The sequence below is a fragment of the Rosa rugosa genome, chromosome 7, assembly GCF_958449725.1.
Source record: "Rosa rugosa chromosome 7, drRosRugo1.1, whole genome shotgun sequence".
In the NCBI taxonomy this organism is placed as follows: domain Eukaryota; kingdom Viridiplantae; phylum Streptophyta; class Magnoliopsida; order Rosales; family Rosaceae; genus Rosa; species Rosa rugosa.
Window position 1 is genome coordinate 29,515,414 of NC_084826.1, and position 17,089 is coordinate 29,532,502.

Below are 17,089 nucleotides of genomic sequence, written 5' to 3' on the forward strand. Positions count from 1 at the left end.
ATCACACAACAGTTATAACACATACATGTTGTATGTGTGTTTCTCACACAACTGTGTTCCACCGTTGTCTGAATTTTCATCAGACGACGGCTCGGTCTATAATGGTGGCCTTCCAAATCCGATAACGGTTTTCTGCCATTGTCTGATAAGGTTTTTGGTGTAGTGATGGAACCCCTGGTTTTTGGTGTAGTGATGGAACCCCTATACACTACTACAGAAATTGAAACAGACGACGGGCCAAAACTGTCGTCTGATATGGAGGCTGACCGTCGTATATCGAGGCGCCGTCTGATGAAGGTCGATTGTAGGGAACCATCGTCTGAAGGGATCGGCAGCATGGGGGCAGCATGTCGACAGCATGCCGGCAGCATTAGTTGTTGTGACTGTTCTTCAGACAACGGGCGACTTTAAAAACTGTTATGTGATTGCGATTCAGATGTCGCTTTATTTTATGGCCGTTATGTGAGTTTTATTCAGACGACAGTTTTTATTTTGTAGCTGTCGTGACTTTTGTATACATTTGACAGTTCTTTTGACAAAAAATGTGGTGTGAAGGCTAACAATTAAACGTAGTTGTGCTTTGATACGACACATTGAGCTTTTACCATTGTGCTATAACGTGTTGGACAATACTTTTCATTTATTCTTGTTGTCTAATTGTTACAAAAGTTCTAAACAATCAAATTAACTCAAATCCCACCATATATAAAATGTATTCAGTAAATTGATATCAAAAAGGGAGTATTTTCCTCTCTGATCCTAACATGCCTAAACAATCCCCGCAACAATTAACTTTATCTTCATATTCTGAAACCACATCTTCCTTCTCATTTTTGTTCCTTGTTGCTTGAAATCTTTAGTCTACAGCACAACATTAAAGCACCAGTCAACATTAGAAAACACATGAAATGTGGCACAAGGGTAATTATTTTTAAGAGAAGGCTTTAATGGGGGAGGAAGGGGTCCAGCATTCAGAGTACTAATGGAGCTTATTGAACTAACCTGCGTTATCAATCTTATCCACCAACAACTCAATCTTCTCACCACGGTCAAGAACCTGCATAATAGATGAATCTCCATGACTTAAATACCTGATGAATCATTGCTATATACGGAAAACTAAGCCACAGAAAAAAAGAAAAAAAAAACAATAAAGAGATGTACGCCACAGTAGTATAAAGAAAATTAGTCAAAGATAACACACAGAGCTCAAAAATCTTCAGCTAAGCCTAGTAATAATCAGACAGAAGTACGCAAATCAGGTTGTAACTGAATCAGTCATCAACTTCCAAATTACTCATACAACTATTCCAAAACATAATCCACATTTGATCTATTTGAGCAAATTAACTACCATATATACCATACATTCAAGTAAAAATCCCTCAACAATATCAAAACTAACCACCATTTATGCCAATTATCTTAACCCAGAAAGAACCAACTAAGAAATCATATCACACCCACTGAACCTAATTAAGATGGAAATCCACCCAGAAATTCCAAAACCCAAGATCTTACGAGCTTAACAAATTGCAAGACACAAATGAGGTCCAGCTACCCCAGATCTGAAAATCACTTACCAAATGTAGAACCTTCCAAATCCCTAAACCAACTTTCCCTGCAAAACACAAATCTCAAAAAACAATCAGACCCAGTAAAACACACAACACACACAACATCCAATCATCCACTCTTCTACTCCCTACAAACACCACTTGTACTAATCAGCTCCGAACATCATAACCCCAAAATATACACCGAAAATATTCGAATGGAATAAAAAACATCATAACCCACGATTTTTTTTCACCAAACTTCCACCATTCTGGTTCATACCACCTGTAAAACACCAACAAGCAGTTATATGAGACATAAAAAGATCATGAAATTCATTATGATTGTAAACACTTGTTTATGAAGTTCTAGACTACTCACAGCTCAGAGAAAACTTCGCCCGACTGCATGCACCCAATATAAACGCAAGGCTTGTCTAAATGAGTTGCAAGTGCAGCTCCTAGAACAGATGTGCAAAACAAAAAAGAAGTGAAATAAGATAAATCATAAAGAGCCATCTGCAGTGTAAATATATGCCAATGAGAAAGATCTCTAGCATTAATCATTGGTAAAAGAGAATTTTCATTAAGAACTATTAGACACAATCTTTTCTATTGACAAAGAATATGGTGTTTTCCAATCTACATTTACAGAAATCATACCTCAAGAACATGATAAACACATTAAATAATAGAATATTAGCTAAAACAAAGGGAGGGGGTAGCAATTGTGAGGAAGCAGAGCTGGTACATAAACAAATCCTATTGAAAAATGAGTCCATGTAATACTGACCAATATTTAAATAAACATCATCATTGACTTTGGCATAAAACTTATCAGCAACATGAGCAAATAACAGTGTAGCCTTCTTCGAGAACTCTTCAGGTGCCTCCAGATGGGTATCCTGCCAACAATGGGGTGAAATTAATCAGAATATTGACAATAGTATACCATATATTTGCGCACACCTACAAATTACAGAAAGTAAGTTTTACTTTTCAGCCTATTTCCATGATATAGCAATATGTTCACATCTAACATTGAGGCAACGATGTTAATTGTGTAAAGGACCAAGCATGGAACAATGGGAACATGCCTTCTCTAGGTGAAAGTAGTCAACTAGTCATAACATCTCAAGTCTAGAACTAATACAGCAAGACCAATAAAGGAAAGAGTTATCGTGCACAACAAGATCTGGATTTGAGACCACTATTTCCTTATACAATCAGACAGATGAGAATAGAACAAAATCGAGATTTCTTAATAGGAAGTAAATACAGAGACTATAAATTCAAACCTTCACTATTGCCAGCAACATCGCTAAGCAGCTGTAGGACTCCAGACCCGAGGCCAGTTTCACTCTCGAAAATCAAGTTGCTTCCACATGTATGTTTCCAGCTCAATGAAACTCCAGACATTCTTCCTAGAGCTAATTTTCTCATACTGCTTGCAGCTCAAAACCTAAACTAAAGTAGTAGGAGACCTAATACACATAAGAAATTTGATAAACAATTTGGCTCAACATCAATGATTCCATCACAAAAGAGACATTGAGACATTGAAACTACTGGCTTACGATTAGTTTTTCGTAACCACTGAAGAAACAAAAGAACATAACATAACCACACAGCGAAACCTCAATATTTCCATCGTACCTCTCTTGGTTATGTTCTTCTCGAACCCCTCCACCTTCCTATCAGCAAGTTGCCTAGAAGTCGTCTGTGCATTTGTTCAAAACCCCCAATATTTCTATTAACTCAAATGCCCCTACCTCTAAATCTCCAGATCTACACAGATCTGAAATTGCACAAAACCGAAAAAAATTGAAAAATTGAACTGATCTGAAATGTCGTTCGAAACGTAGATTTCAGAGAAAAATTAATGACAAAACAGATAGAGGAAAGAGAAATCAAATGGGTGTTAAGGATTTCATACCTCGACTCTGAAATCAAATGGGAAGAGCAAGCTCTCTTCGTCCACAATGAGAGAGATACTAAGGGGGTGTATTCATTTAAGAGTCTAAAGATTTTTTTGTATTTTGAAAGTCTATGGGTATTCAATTGAGATTTTAAACAATCCTTTAAAATCTTGATGTATTCAATTAAGATTTAAAATTATCCATTCAAATCTGCAGATATTCAAAAGTATACGGATTTTTAAGGATTTCATTAAATGCTGAATTTTGGAGGATTTTATAGTGCTTTTTATACATATCAAAACTCAAAAACAATCCAACTACTTCCCAAGAGATTTTGATGGATTCTTTCTCACTCAAAAAATGAAAAAGCTCTTAACCAAAAAAAGAAAAAGAAAAAAAAAACAGCTCTCAATAGGTGATACTCATCCATTTTGTCTTAGACCTATCTTCCCACTATCCTCCTCTGCCTCTACCTCTGCTCTCATCTAATAATTTTTTTAAAATTTTTATCACTATAGCTCTGGAAGTCTTAATCCTTCTAGTTAATTAAGCTCACTTTCAATGGTATTGTTAAGATGATACATACACACAAGTTTCTTTTTTTTTAATCAAACCCGAAGTCGGGTGCTGATATATATACATATATTCATCTAAAGTCAGAATAAGCCATTACATACACACATGTTTCTTTAGTAAATTAGATATGAAATAAATTATATCATTAGTTTACTACTTTATTTTTAGTGTAACATTTTGGTTGATTAGTTTTCTCTTATTATTCATATATTATTATACACAATATAAAGAATGGTAGATTGCCATATATATATATATATATATATATATATATATATATATATATATATATATACAGATCCTATCTAGAGCGGAGCTCCGCTTTGAAAATTAACGTGTGAAGTTTGAGTTTTGGGTCACTTTTTGGTCGCATATCCACATCTCGACCATTCAGTTTTTAGGTATTAGTGTATAGATCGTCTCTGCAAATTTTCAGCCAAAATGATGATCATTAAAACATTGATAATTGCCTTAAAGCTAGTACGGTTCAGGTTGACAGATTCAGTCCGTCCATTGGTTTAAGCGAGTTAGATACCTTAACGATCATCAATTTGGCTGAAAATTTGCAGAGATGATCTATACACTAGTACCTAAAAACTGAACGGTCGAGATGTGGATATGCGACCGAAAAGTGACCCAAAACTCGAACTTCACACGTTAATTTCAAAGTGGAGCTCCGCTCTAGATAAAATCTGTATATATATATATATATATACACACACACACACACACACACACTTTTTTGTCACTGATATAGCATTATAGTTGGATCCATACATCCATTGCTTTTAAAGAAGAAGACAAAAAAAAAAAAAAATTAACCTACCAAAAACATCATAAGGACTTGTAAAATCTAAACAAATACTAGTAAATCAATCTATTAAAATCAATCAGAGTCCATATAGAATTTAAACAATCCGTGGATTAAGTAAGTCCATGGATTATAAAAACTCAAACAAACTTTTTTAAAATCTGAATTGAATACACCCTCCTAAGTTTGCTTTCTCAAAATTTCTAGGGTTTTACTAGACTTGAGGGGTCTTGAGTCAGCTCCGAGTTCTGAGTCTTCGCTCCAATAAGCTCACCGGTTCGCCAACAGTGCTTCGGAATCTCTACCTCCAAGGGAATGAGTTATCTGGTGAGTTTCCGCCCGGGTTGACTCGGTTTGAGAGGCTGAATCGGCTTGATCTCAGTTCTAACAACTTCACTGGCTCAATCCCGTTCGCGGTCAATAATCTCACGCAGAGAGATGAGATTGGTTAGAGAGAAGAATGAGGGTGTGGGACAGTGAGGGTTTCAGTTTTGGTTTTGGCTTTAGGTCTGTCGAGAGTGAGGCGAGGCGAGAGAGGGTTTTGGTTTTGGGTCTGTCGAGAGTGAGACGAGTCAAGACTGAGGCGCTGTTGGTTTTGGGTCTGTTTTGTAATTTTTTTTGCTTAAGTGGTGGGGGTTTCAGCCGGGTTTGTGAGGCCCTATCAATTTGGACAAGGAGTCACACAACAGATTTGTGTAAGAATGTGGTCCGAATGCAGCCATTTAAATTTAGGGTTTGTCTCCTATTAAATTGACTTCCCTCTTTTGGGAGTTGGAGAAAAATGGTGGTGGGAAATCTCCCTCCTTTCTGTCAAACATATTAATCAGACCACAGTTTTATTGTTTCTCGTCGTATGATTAATACATGTTGGGGAAAAATTTGGGGTTTGCGATGGGGTTTGGCACCACAGACATGGTGGGAAACTTGCCGCTCAATTTTTTTAGGGTCACACAACAGTTCTATCCTTAAACGTCTTCTGAACTAACTCATAATTCCACATCAGACGACGGATTTTATAAAAACGACGTCCAAAAAAATAAAAATCAATCAGACGACAGAAAACTATGATACGTCGTCTGAGAGGCGTCGTCTGATTCAATTTTTGTAGTAGTGATATCTAAAATTTGAGTCCCAACTCTCACCAGTTTGTGGCCAGCAGGTTTGAGGGGCATTTGGGTTTGTGCACTTGCGGTGGGAGATTAGTCTGGATTTGCTGGCATACCCTCGTGAAACTCTCAATAACGTAACCGAGGTGGCTTGCTACCTCACTCCCAATAAAAAATATAAAAAAAGTTTATGATAATTTTTTTACAAAATCTATTAAAAAAAAAGAGCAAAATAGTTTTTTTTTTTTTTTTTTTGAGAAGACAAAATAGCTTTTTTTGTTTAACAAAATAAATGGCACTTATTTTATAAAAACTGCAGTTTTTATACATTTTTTTACAAAATCTGTTTTAAAAAAAAAAGAAAAGACTATAAATTAGACTTTACCAAAAACAAGTACGTGGCTTGAACTTGGAACAACCACCACAACACTAAGTGGCCTCACCATTGCGTTAACGGCCTATGGTCTATATGCCTATTCCTTGAATTATAGATAATCGACCCGTATCATAATTACAAGCCGGAAAAACCATAACCTCCAAAGTCCAAACCCTCGTATTTAGCTCTCGAATCTCACCATGGAATCCCGGTGAAGCACGACCTGGTAGTGAAAGTGATGGGCCGGACTGGATCCAGAGGTTAGGTGACCCAAGTACGACTCAACTTTCTCGACGACCAGAACCGGTTCGTCATGATGAACAGATACGGAAGCCGGAGTCGGTGATGGAAAGTGGTGGGGATTGGGTTGGGTTTCGATCTGGGTTGCGGGGGTCGGGTTCGAAGTAGAACGCCGGTTTGGGTGGAGTGGCGTGAGCAAGTTTCAAAGGATTGAAATTTGGAGGAGGAGAGACAGTAGTCATTGTTTTAGAAATAAATAAAAAAATCTGTTTTGGAGGATTGAAATCTGGGATGCATCTGGTTTGATCTCATGGAGTCGGGGAGATGGACGTAAAAAGTAAAAAAAGCTGGTTTTGATTTTTAACTAACCTTCTGTTTTTTGGCTTGGAGTTTGACTAACGTCTGACTTACTAACACTAACGTTGGTGCATGCATACCGTCGGTGCATAGAATCCTCTCCGAATGTGTTTCCTAATTGAATTTGTATTCCTACTTTGTATGTGATTAGTATTCCTTGTCTAATGTGGATTCTTAGTTTGACTATCACTTATAAATTGTATTCTAGTAATAGGAGTAGGATTCCTAATTTAATTTTAACTTGTATTCCCCTATAAATTTCGACATGTATGTTATAAATACTAGTAATTTTCATGTGAAGTGTATATTTATCTCTATAATTTCGTGTTACATGTAAGTACCCTCAATCCTCGATTTTGAACGATCCCTGCTTGCTCTATACTAACTACGTTTCTTTTCAGGGTTTAAATTGGCACTCGTTCTGAATGTATCAGGTTATTGCATTGGGACTGATGTTGGACATCATATTCCCATGTACACATCCAAATGGTCTCGCAGAAACGACTACGATGGTAACCCGGACATTGGTAATGCACACCTATCTCCCTATATCCGCTTTGGGTTATGCAATATTACATGCAGCTATGCTAATTCGTCTACGACCCACCTCCACTCAATCTACCTCTGCGTTACAGCTAGTGACTGGGTACCAATATCTCGTACTTATGCATGTTTGAGTGTGCCATTTATGTGCCAATTGCGCCGCCATAGCGCACTATGATGGGTCCTTACAGACGAATGGGCAACTAAGTTGGATTTGAGACTCCAACAATCCTCTGCCACTTAATGCCCTTGCTAGGCGATCTCCTTACCAATAGATTTATGGATTGTCACTTTGATGAAACAGTCTTCCTATCATTAGGGGGAGATAAGAACACGGATATTCAGCAGGAACGATAGAATTGTCGTGGTCTATCCCCACTATATCTCATCTCGATCCCCACTAAAGTGACGAGATCATACATATTTGCTGCAAACATGCCTGCAATGATGGACGTCCCTACGAGAGGATGTAGCGTCACCCTACATGGAGGCAGGATTGGCGCCAACGCCATAGAGAGTGGCACTCTGGTGTTACAGGCCATGGTCCTAGTTAGGATGCGTGGGAGGCCCGTGGGTTCGAATGATACTTTGGCATAACTAAATCCTTGGATCATCGATACTCAAAATCCGTCTCATGAGAACCTTTCAGATTAGGGTTATCGTTAGGGGACGCCTCAACGTCAGAACCTATTCCTGAGAATATAGAGCTCTTTGATAATTACACTAGTGTACATGAGATGTGGGATAGAAACTCCATCATAATTGGTGATGTAGTCGCGCATTTCATTGCGCATGAGTTTGTTGAGTATGATGATATCGAACAACGCTCCGTTGATGAATGAATGCCAACATAGAGAAATTTGGTCTAAATAGAAAAATGCGATCCAGGTTAAGTTGGATTCTTTAATGAAGAGGAAGGTTTTTTCGAGCCAGTAATGCCAACACCTCCTAACATAAAACCTATTGACTAATGGGTCTTCGTTAGAAAGCGTGATGAGAAAAGGATATGGTAATCTCACCTTACAACGATGAGACATATTCTCGTAATTGATGTCTTTGCACTCCACTACCCTGTCAGTTTGGTAGTTTCCGAATAACTGAACATACAGCTTATGAATGTGATCACTACATATCTCTATGGGGATCCAGATACGGAATATACATGAAGATTCATGATGAACTTCATTTAACAAAGTCAAGTGGCTCTAGACCACGGAGCGTGTTTACAATGAGGTTGAAATGCTCACTAAAGTAACTACTTGATTGGGAAGGGATATATCCACGTGTTTCCATAACAAGTTTCGGATTCTATCGCGGTTCATGTTGGTGACATGATCTTTATTGGAAGCCCTTAAAGAGTTAAGGGAAACTGCTGAACACTAGAAATCCGAGTTTGAGATGAAGGATCTTGGGAGAACATGATTATGTCTCGGTTTGGAACTTGAGCATCGTGTTGATAGATGCTTAGGCATTTTGACAAGGTCAAGCCTTCAAGCATCCCCATGATAGTCTGTAGTCTTGATCCTAAAAAGGATCCTTTTCATCTGAAGGATGATGACGAAAATGTGCTAGAGGTAGAAGTGCCCTACTTAAGTACAATAGGCGCATTATTGTACTTAGCTCAATGCACAAGACCAAACATCTCATTTGTAGTGAACTTGTTAGCTAAGTATAGCTTTGCGCCAACATGATATAACCTTGTTCATCCCTACACAGAGATGATGGATTTGGACCCATCATACACTAGAAATGCTGCCAACACTGGCCTGCATTCTCTATCCCCATCTCAAAATGACATAAGTGTTTTGAAAGGTTTTACTAATGCTGGATATCTCTCTGACCCACACAAAGGTCGTTCCCAAACTGGTTATGTGTTCACCATGAGTAAGACTGTGATATCTTGGAGGTCTACAAAACAAACCATTGTCGCTGTATCTTCGGACCATGCAGAGATTATTGCTCTTCACTAAGCAGTTAGTGAATGTTTATGGATTAGATCCATAATTATGCATGTTCGAAGTAATTATGGTTTGAAGTCTACCACAGATGTGCCTACCAGCATTTATGAGGATAATGCTGCTTGCATTGAACAAATGAAGCAAGGCTACATCAAAAGCGACGACACCAAGCATAATAGACTCTCCTCAAGATCAAAGTGAACTAGGTTCAATCTGAGGACAGTATGGCAGACTTGTTACTAAGTCATCGCCTAATTCCACTTTCGAGAAACATGTTGGTAGGATCGTTAGCTGAAGTTATCCCCCATAACTGTAGTCATTAGGGGGAGACGCAGACATCAGGGGGATGTCCAAATGTTGATCTCGAAATGTAAAGGGTGTGTTGTGCTCTTTTTCCCCTTCGACTGAGGTTATTTTTGTCCCATAGGGTTTTTGTTACTCGGCAAGGTTTTTAATGAGGCAACGAGAGGAGCACCACGTTTGGGAGACACAAGGGGGAGTGTTCAAGTAAATCCAGAATGTGTGTCTAGCCCAAACTCTAGGTTGCTTGTGCAAGTTGTAATAGGGTTTATGTTAGAGATATTCGTAGATATCCAATCATTGTACGATTATGTTTCCACGTACAACTCTACTTCTATGCTTGTAATCCTCCATATAAAAAGGCCTCTATTATCAATGAAAGCACAGCAAATTCTCTCCCAAATATCGATTCCCTAAAACAATAGTATAAATTTTTTTTTTTAAATAAAGGTTTATTGCATTAGATGACCAGTCAAAAAGCCAGAGTCTAATATACACTTAAAGACGGAAACTACCAAGCCTTAGATATGTAAACTCATTAAAAGTCAATTTGAGCACGCTTTGTGAAGGGAACCCATAGATAAAGAACAACTCTATGTCTTCTAGGGCAAAATCATTGACTAGCATCCCCATTAGCCAGGCGCGTAATTGCTGTACCAACAGAGAGCCACTTCCTAGCAAACAAATAGGAGCAAGTCCTTATCCATAAGCCGCTTAAAAATGAACGCCAATCTTATTCCAGATAATTACCAACTCCGGTAGCTGTCTTGATCCGAAATGATTGGTCATGGACCTTAAGTAGACCTGAAAGCCCAAGAAGGTCCATATCTCAAGCCAGGCCCACCTTCACCACTAAGTGACAAAAGAAGGTGCCTTACTGGCCCATAACATAGAGCCCAACAACACAAATTTGAGTCCAGGCCCAAAGGCCCAAGCCCAAATCTGAGCAAGGTTAGCAGTCGCCCGACTATGCTTTTGCCTCATCACCGCCGCCACCAAGTTTTCCAGCGGCTGGCCTTTCCAGCACTGCATCACCGTCCGCTGGGTTAGTTGTCTCTCTACCATAAGAATCCAAGCCGGAATTAGTACAAGAGGATCTGATCCCCTCACTCAATACTAGTTGGAATCCAATAAACACACGACCCAGACCTGTCTCTCACGTCGACCTCGCCAATCGACTTTGTTCTGAACTACCAGCGTCAAGACCCGCCTTTGATCTGGAAATGGATCGGCCCTGCTCTCCTTCTTCTTCTGAAGAAGGACCACTGCTTGTCACCTCCTGTCCTTGCCGGACCCGAAACCCATCCAAGCAACCAAATGAGCGTCACTGTTGCTAGATCTAAAAAAGTTTGCAAAGGCTGTCGCCGGACCACACACTCAGAAAGATCCGCCGCGGTACTATGCCCTATATAGTATAATTATGGCCCTCAATGAAATTTGTGCATTTCAAACTCACTTTTGTGTTGCATTTTATTTTGTTTTATATTTGTCTGATATTCTTTCATCGGGTACTGCAATGTGTGGGATTTCCTTGCATTCTTTCTTTCTTACCTTCTGTTGTTTGATAAATATACCGATTTCTACAATTTTATAGTATTGATACACTTTATAGCTTATACTTCTTTCAAATTTTGGGTACAGTGGAACTGTGGATTTCCATTGTATTTTTAGTCCATGAAATTCAAACTAGAAACAAGTACACTGATTCCATTAGTTTTACTCTGTGCAATGGTTCTTTTAGATTTAAATGGTTTTCATGAAAAGCTCTTTTCTTTTTCTGCGATAATGGATAAAAGCAATGTTCTAAAAAATGGACGCCCAAGCGGGGAGGATTTAGGTGGCCTGGGCGTCCGTCTGGGAGGTCTAGGCGGTTTCAACTTGTTTTTCCCTTTTTTTTTTTTTTTTTTTTTTTTTGCGCGGGACCTAGACTCCAAAACGACGAGACCTAATTCCCTAAACCATTCGATCCCCAAATCTGGAAGAACACAGTGCATTCACTCTCCCAACCGCGCCTCTGCTCGACGTCTCCACCAAAGCTCCCCCGAGCCACTGCAGCTCTACCGCGCCTCTACTCCACCACTTTATCTCTGCCTCAGCTCCACCGCGCTCCGTGCCGCCTTCAATCTCCAACACTCTAAATGTAAGTTCTAAGTTTGAATTGGAAGTTTGATTTGGTATTTTTGGTTAGTGGGTAGTTCGGTACTGATTTCCTGAATCTATTTTGGAATTTGGATTCCTGAATTAGACAGTTTGAACTTTGAAGAGAAGAATTTGTGGTTCAGTTCTTCACTTCCTTGAATCTGTTTGAACTTTGAATTGGATAGTTTGAACTTTGAATTGGTTCTTCATATCCATTTTAACCTTAAATGTTTGCACTACACTGACTACAGGCATGTGGTTCTTCCTCCAGAAGTGACGAAGTGTCTAAACTACTTCCGAACTACACTGACTATGGAAATGGAACACCCAAATTGCAAAAAATGGCTAGAATAATACTCTCTCTTTAACTACAAGTTCATCCGGGTGCGAGAGAAATTGGAGTACTTTTGAGGGAGTAAGTGTTTTCTTTCAAATGCCTAGAAGAATACTCTCTCCAAATGGTTGATTACTTGATTTGTTACTAACTTACTAATTTTTTTGTTTCATGTAGATCCTTACAAAGAAAAGGAATAGACTAGATGTTTCAAGGTTGAACAATTTAGTCTATGTCCAATTCAATGCCAAGGTCATCAACAAAAAGAGAAGGGCTCAAGAATTGGTTGTAGAAGTGCTACTTGGTAATGAAGCTAGTACGGCCCAATGGTGGATTGTTGATGGTGGTGATGAAGAAGCTGACTCGGATGTTCCTAATGAAATGAAGGGAGAGGCTTCGGGAGTGGATAGTGGGCCTAGGAGAAGTTCTAGAAATGCATAGGTAAGAGAACTTCATGATGAAGATTTTATATCGGATGAGGACACGGAAAAGGAGGGAGAAGAAGAGGATGTTAAGTTTGAGTCCGATACCGAAGGAGTCTTGGAGGGATATGGAGAAGAAGAGTTAGAGGTTTAGGCTTGCAATTGTTTTATCAATTTATGTATGCTTATTTAGGACTCTTTTAAAAATTTGAATATTCTAGGTGCAATTTTATTACTCTTTGAGTCTTTGTAAGTTTATATATTTTTAGTTACAAAATAAAAGCTATAAAAATAAAATTAAAATTAAAAAATACAAAACCGCCTAGGCGGCTCCTAGGCGCCTGGCCGGGCGCTCCTCCCCAGCCAACTGCCCGACTAGAGCCTAGCGATTTTTCGAACCTTGGATAAAAGACTTACATTCAGGTATGAAAATCTTTATTCGGTAATCGGTACGAACTTTGAAAGATCAACATTCAGGGTTAAACTAATTGTTGATTGGATGATTATAATGTTTTGTTTATTGATTTTGGGATTTCCTATCTAATTGTTTTGTTTCGTCTGTGCTTTTCAGGAATATTGAACATTTGAGGAATTACTGTATAACGTCAAATTTCTTAGATTCCAGGTAGGGTTTGGTTGTAGCTCCCCAAAATGAGGTATTGTTTTGATCGTCTTAGTTCTGATTGTAACCCTAGCTTAAGCTTAAACCTTTTTTTGAACAAGATGCCATGTCTCTCATTTGTCCAGATTTATATCTTGATTTCAGGACATCTTTTGTTTTTGTTTTTGGTAATATATCTTACATTAGTGTGCTCTAGCTTAATATTGTAAATTTTTCAGTCTTATAGAACATTTTCAGAAACACTAATCACTATATATTTGTTAAGTTGCTATTTTCATGCAAACTCTTCTTCGTAAGTCATCCCTCCTGCTCACACCATTATGAGAAACTTTTCTTTGAGTCCATTCTTTTAAGCAAATTACATCTATAGAGAACCTAATGAAGTAGTGAATTCCAAGGGAAACATAAGGCAGGAGATCACAGAAGATAGGATTTGGTTTAGTATTCTACCTACCACGGCAAATAATGCTTTCTGCTTTGACCAACGTAATGTGGATTGCAGCGAGGGATTATCCATGTAATTTACTTAGTTTCTCCAGCCAAAACAAAAAAAGTAATATTGAGATAAACATGCAGCTAGGAAGATAACAAACTTTTCAATTAGCCAATTAAGAACAAAGCATTTATATGAATTGTGTTCTATTTTGCTTCTAATAACTGTAGATATTCTTGAACTAATTATTATTCAGCAGGAGAAGATACGAAGTAATTCTGATGTCTGGCCCTTCTCTATTTTTGTGTCTAAGCTATGGATTTGTTACATTGAGCAGGAGCCAGAGGAACAATCTGAGCGTGAAAGGTTGCAAAAACAGTGGTTTCTTGAGTAGGAGAAGATACGAAGTAATTCTGATGTCTGGATTTTTGTTTGTTCTTTCTCACCGTACCCTTTCTGAATTTTCATGTTTTTTTTTTGTCACTATTTCAGGTTCAAAAGGGGGGATAAAATAGGAGATTTTCTTCGCTCTCTACAACAGCAACTAGAACCTGAGTTTCAAGAAGTTCGGACTACCTCAGCGGAGAATCTGCTGTATGTAAAAGAATTTATCATTCCACATTTAACATATACTAAAGCTCAATCCACTGTTATACGGTTGCTCAATCCACTGTTATACTGTTCATACCGTTGACAACTGTTCATAAGCGTGCGTAATGACTGTCTTGCCCTTTTCTTTCCATCAATTAACTGTGAGTTCGGGTTCTCTCGACTTGGTTTTGATAGAGGTTTACTGTGGTTTTCATGCGATAGAAGGGACTGGCTTTAGCTTTTCCGAATCTTCGATCTGTAAAGGTAATCATGAATCATCTGCTCTTCCGTTTTCAAATCTTATCTCGCAGATTTGATATAGGATTTGGAATTTTAATTAATTGTTTGACTTGATGTGAGATTTGCAAATAATTGATCCGATAATTGATTGTTTGTAGATTTGATATAGGATTGGTGTTTTGTTGTTGGATCATCGATCGGCCCATAAAAGGTGATCCTCGGTGACTTTCTCTTCCTTCGTAATCTGGTCTGCGAATCATTGATTATTGATTCGTTGTTTTGTTGTTTTATCTTTGATGGTCGGGTTGGACTGAAAGTGAGTGAGAGAGAAAGATCGATCTCTTTCGAATCAGATTGGGCTTTGTGGAAAACAGAACAAGGCTTGCTGTTGTTTAGTTTATTCTTCTGACGTATAGTCGGTAGACTTGGAATTGTTCTTATTCGGATTTGTTTTCTTTCTTTCTTTCTGCTCATTATCTCCTCTAATGTCAGGTGAGAGGGTTGGACTCTATTCGATCTTTAGCATCAGAGCTTTTTCCAATCTTCAATCTATTGATAAAGGTAGTCATGAATCATCTGTTCGCGGAATTTTTTTCAATTCTCTATATGTGAACTGGATTTTACTCACTACAATTAAACCAACCGTGCTTGGGCTTTGAAGATAATCATGTTAGACCAACTAGGTGAGGGGTTTTGTACTATGATCAAGATAATCGTGTATATTTTTCTTTTAATCTCTTAAATTTGCTTCAGTTTCTCTGTTCCTATATTCAGATGGTGAGGTGTTCTGTTTCCAAGAATGAGTTTTTACTTTTTAACATTGTATTTATGGGATGATCTACTGTTATTGCTAATGTTAATGGTTAATTGAGTTTCTAAATTTGTTGTTCAAATGAGATGCGATACTCTACTGTTTTATGTCTATTTGTCACATTTAAGTAAGAGTTTAATGTCTGCAGTCTTTGATTTCATTCAAAATCTTAATTTTTCACCATAAAGTAGAGTAAAGTTCACAGCTCATACTGTTTCAGTAGGTTTTTGAATGTGAGAAGTTAATGAATCATATGTAGTAATATATAGCTTCATTAAGCAACTATCATGCTGAATTGCACAGTATTCATTGTTTTCTACTAAATATACTACAAGCTGTCAATTTAAGTTTTGATGAATTTAGAGATTAGAGGAGATAAATTGTTATATGTCTTTGTTGAAATTGTGATACAAGTTTTGTATTGCTTTTGTATATATCTAGAAGGAATTTGTCAACCCTTGAAGCTTAAAAATTTGTTGTATTGCTGTTTCCTCTGAGAAATTGGGTAAGGAGCTTCTCCTCCTTGCTCTTGCTTCTGGATTTGTAATGAAAGCCAAGTACTGAGACTGTTTCTATTGCATGTGACAAGAATATTGGCTAGAGCTTTCCGTTAGTGTGCATCCAACTTCAAAGGGACAATTTTCTTAGTTCTAGAAATAATAATGAACTCTGTACAAGTGAATGGCTAGTCAATGCATGTTTATACGTTTGCGGGCAGTCAAATGAAGTTACGTATGATTACATTGTAAAAATAAGGCTTTATTACAGACCAAATATAAGAGAAGTCTAATGAAAAACGTGTAAGCAACGCGAGTGGCCTGGAAAATAGCTTCTTTAGACTCCCCAGAGCCAAGATCAATAGCCGGTGCTGGAGGCGAGAAGGCAAGCTCCTACAGGATCCCAAGAACAAGAAAGGTCAACTATTTGGTGGAGTGATTAATTAAAACCTTACCCTGTGCAGGTCACTAGCTATTTATCCGTTACAACAATTCTCATATAGTGGTAGACCTAGGATGAGATTATACTGTAATATTCAAAAAATTACGAAATACAGAGACAGATTTAATCAACTGCTGTTGCAATAGAACTGTAAAATTAGAAAAGAGATGCTAAGAAAACAGGCTGCCAGGTGATTTTTGGTGGAGTGATTAATTAAAACCTTAACCTGTGCAGGTCACTAGCTATTATCCGTTACAACCATTCTCACATAGTGGCAGACCTAGGATGAGATGATACTGTAATATACAAGAAATTACAAAATACAGAGACAGATGTAATCAACTGCCGTTGCAATAGAACTATCAAATTAGAGAAGAGATGCTAAGAAAACAAACTGCCAAGTGATTTCCTTCTTTGGAGTAATGGGAGTTTCAAATGCAAGGAACTAGGGTCCCTATATGAGTAATTATATATACACATCCCTCTTTTATTGATACACACCCCATATATTTTTTTGGACCTTTTTTTTTTTTTTTCCATATTTCCTTTCCTGCCCTTCCTTTTTCTCCCTCATCTCTCTCCCCAACAATTTTTTCTCTTTTTTGTTTTTTATTTATTTATTGTGGATTTAATTACTAATAATTCTTGCACATTAATATCTTGATTACTTTCTTCTTCCTCACATCAATGATGTTGGTATATTGATACAAAATTGAATAACTAGACTTTCTTACCTTTATTGTTCTTCTAGTTGAAAAGGTTGATGCTTCTATGATTTAAAAGATTCAATATATGTTAGTATTTTCATGATGCATA

General features: G+C 37.8%; 1 protein-coding gene and 1 long non-coding RNA gene across 2 annotated transcripts; one reads left to right on the forward strand and one right to left on the reverse strand.

The window, feature by feature from the left end:
• Positions 1–620: 620 nt before the first annotated feature.
• LOC133721647 (hydroxyproline O-galactosyltransferase HPGT1-like) lies at positions 621–3,587 on the reverse strand. The gene is made up of 9 exons (XM_062148324.1): positions 3,493–3,587; positions 3,213–3,354; positions 2,855–3,040; positions 2,350–2,461; positions 1,939–2,017; positions 1,801–1,842; positions 1,584–1,621; positions 1,003–1,057; positions 621–861 (listed from the first exon to the last, which is right to left on the reverse strand). Exons 3-8 carry the CDS (start codon positions 2,873–2,875, stop codon positions 1,050–1,052), a joined length of 300 nt encoding a protein of 99 aa, XP_062004308.1. The 5' UTR covers positions 2,876–3,040; positions 3,213–3,354; positions 3,493–3,587; the 3' UTR covers positions 621–861; positions 1,003–1,049.
• A 9,336-nt stretch (positions 3,588–12,923) lies between these two features.
• LOC133721962 (uncharacterized) lies at positions 12,924–15,441 on the forward strand. The gene is made up of 6 exons (XR_009852399.1): positions 12,924–13,060; positions 13,209–13,262; positions 14,030–14,099; positions 14,185–14,547; positions 14,682–14,734; positions 15,016–15,441. It is a non-coding gene; the product is annotated as an uncharacterized LOC133721962 (long non-coding RNA).
• Positions 15,442–17,089: the final 1,648 nt, after the last annotated feature.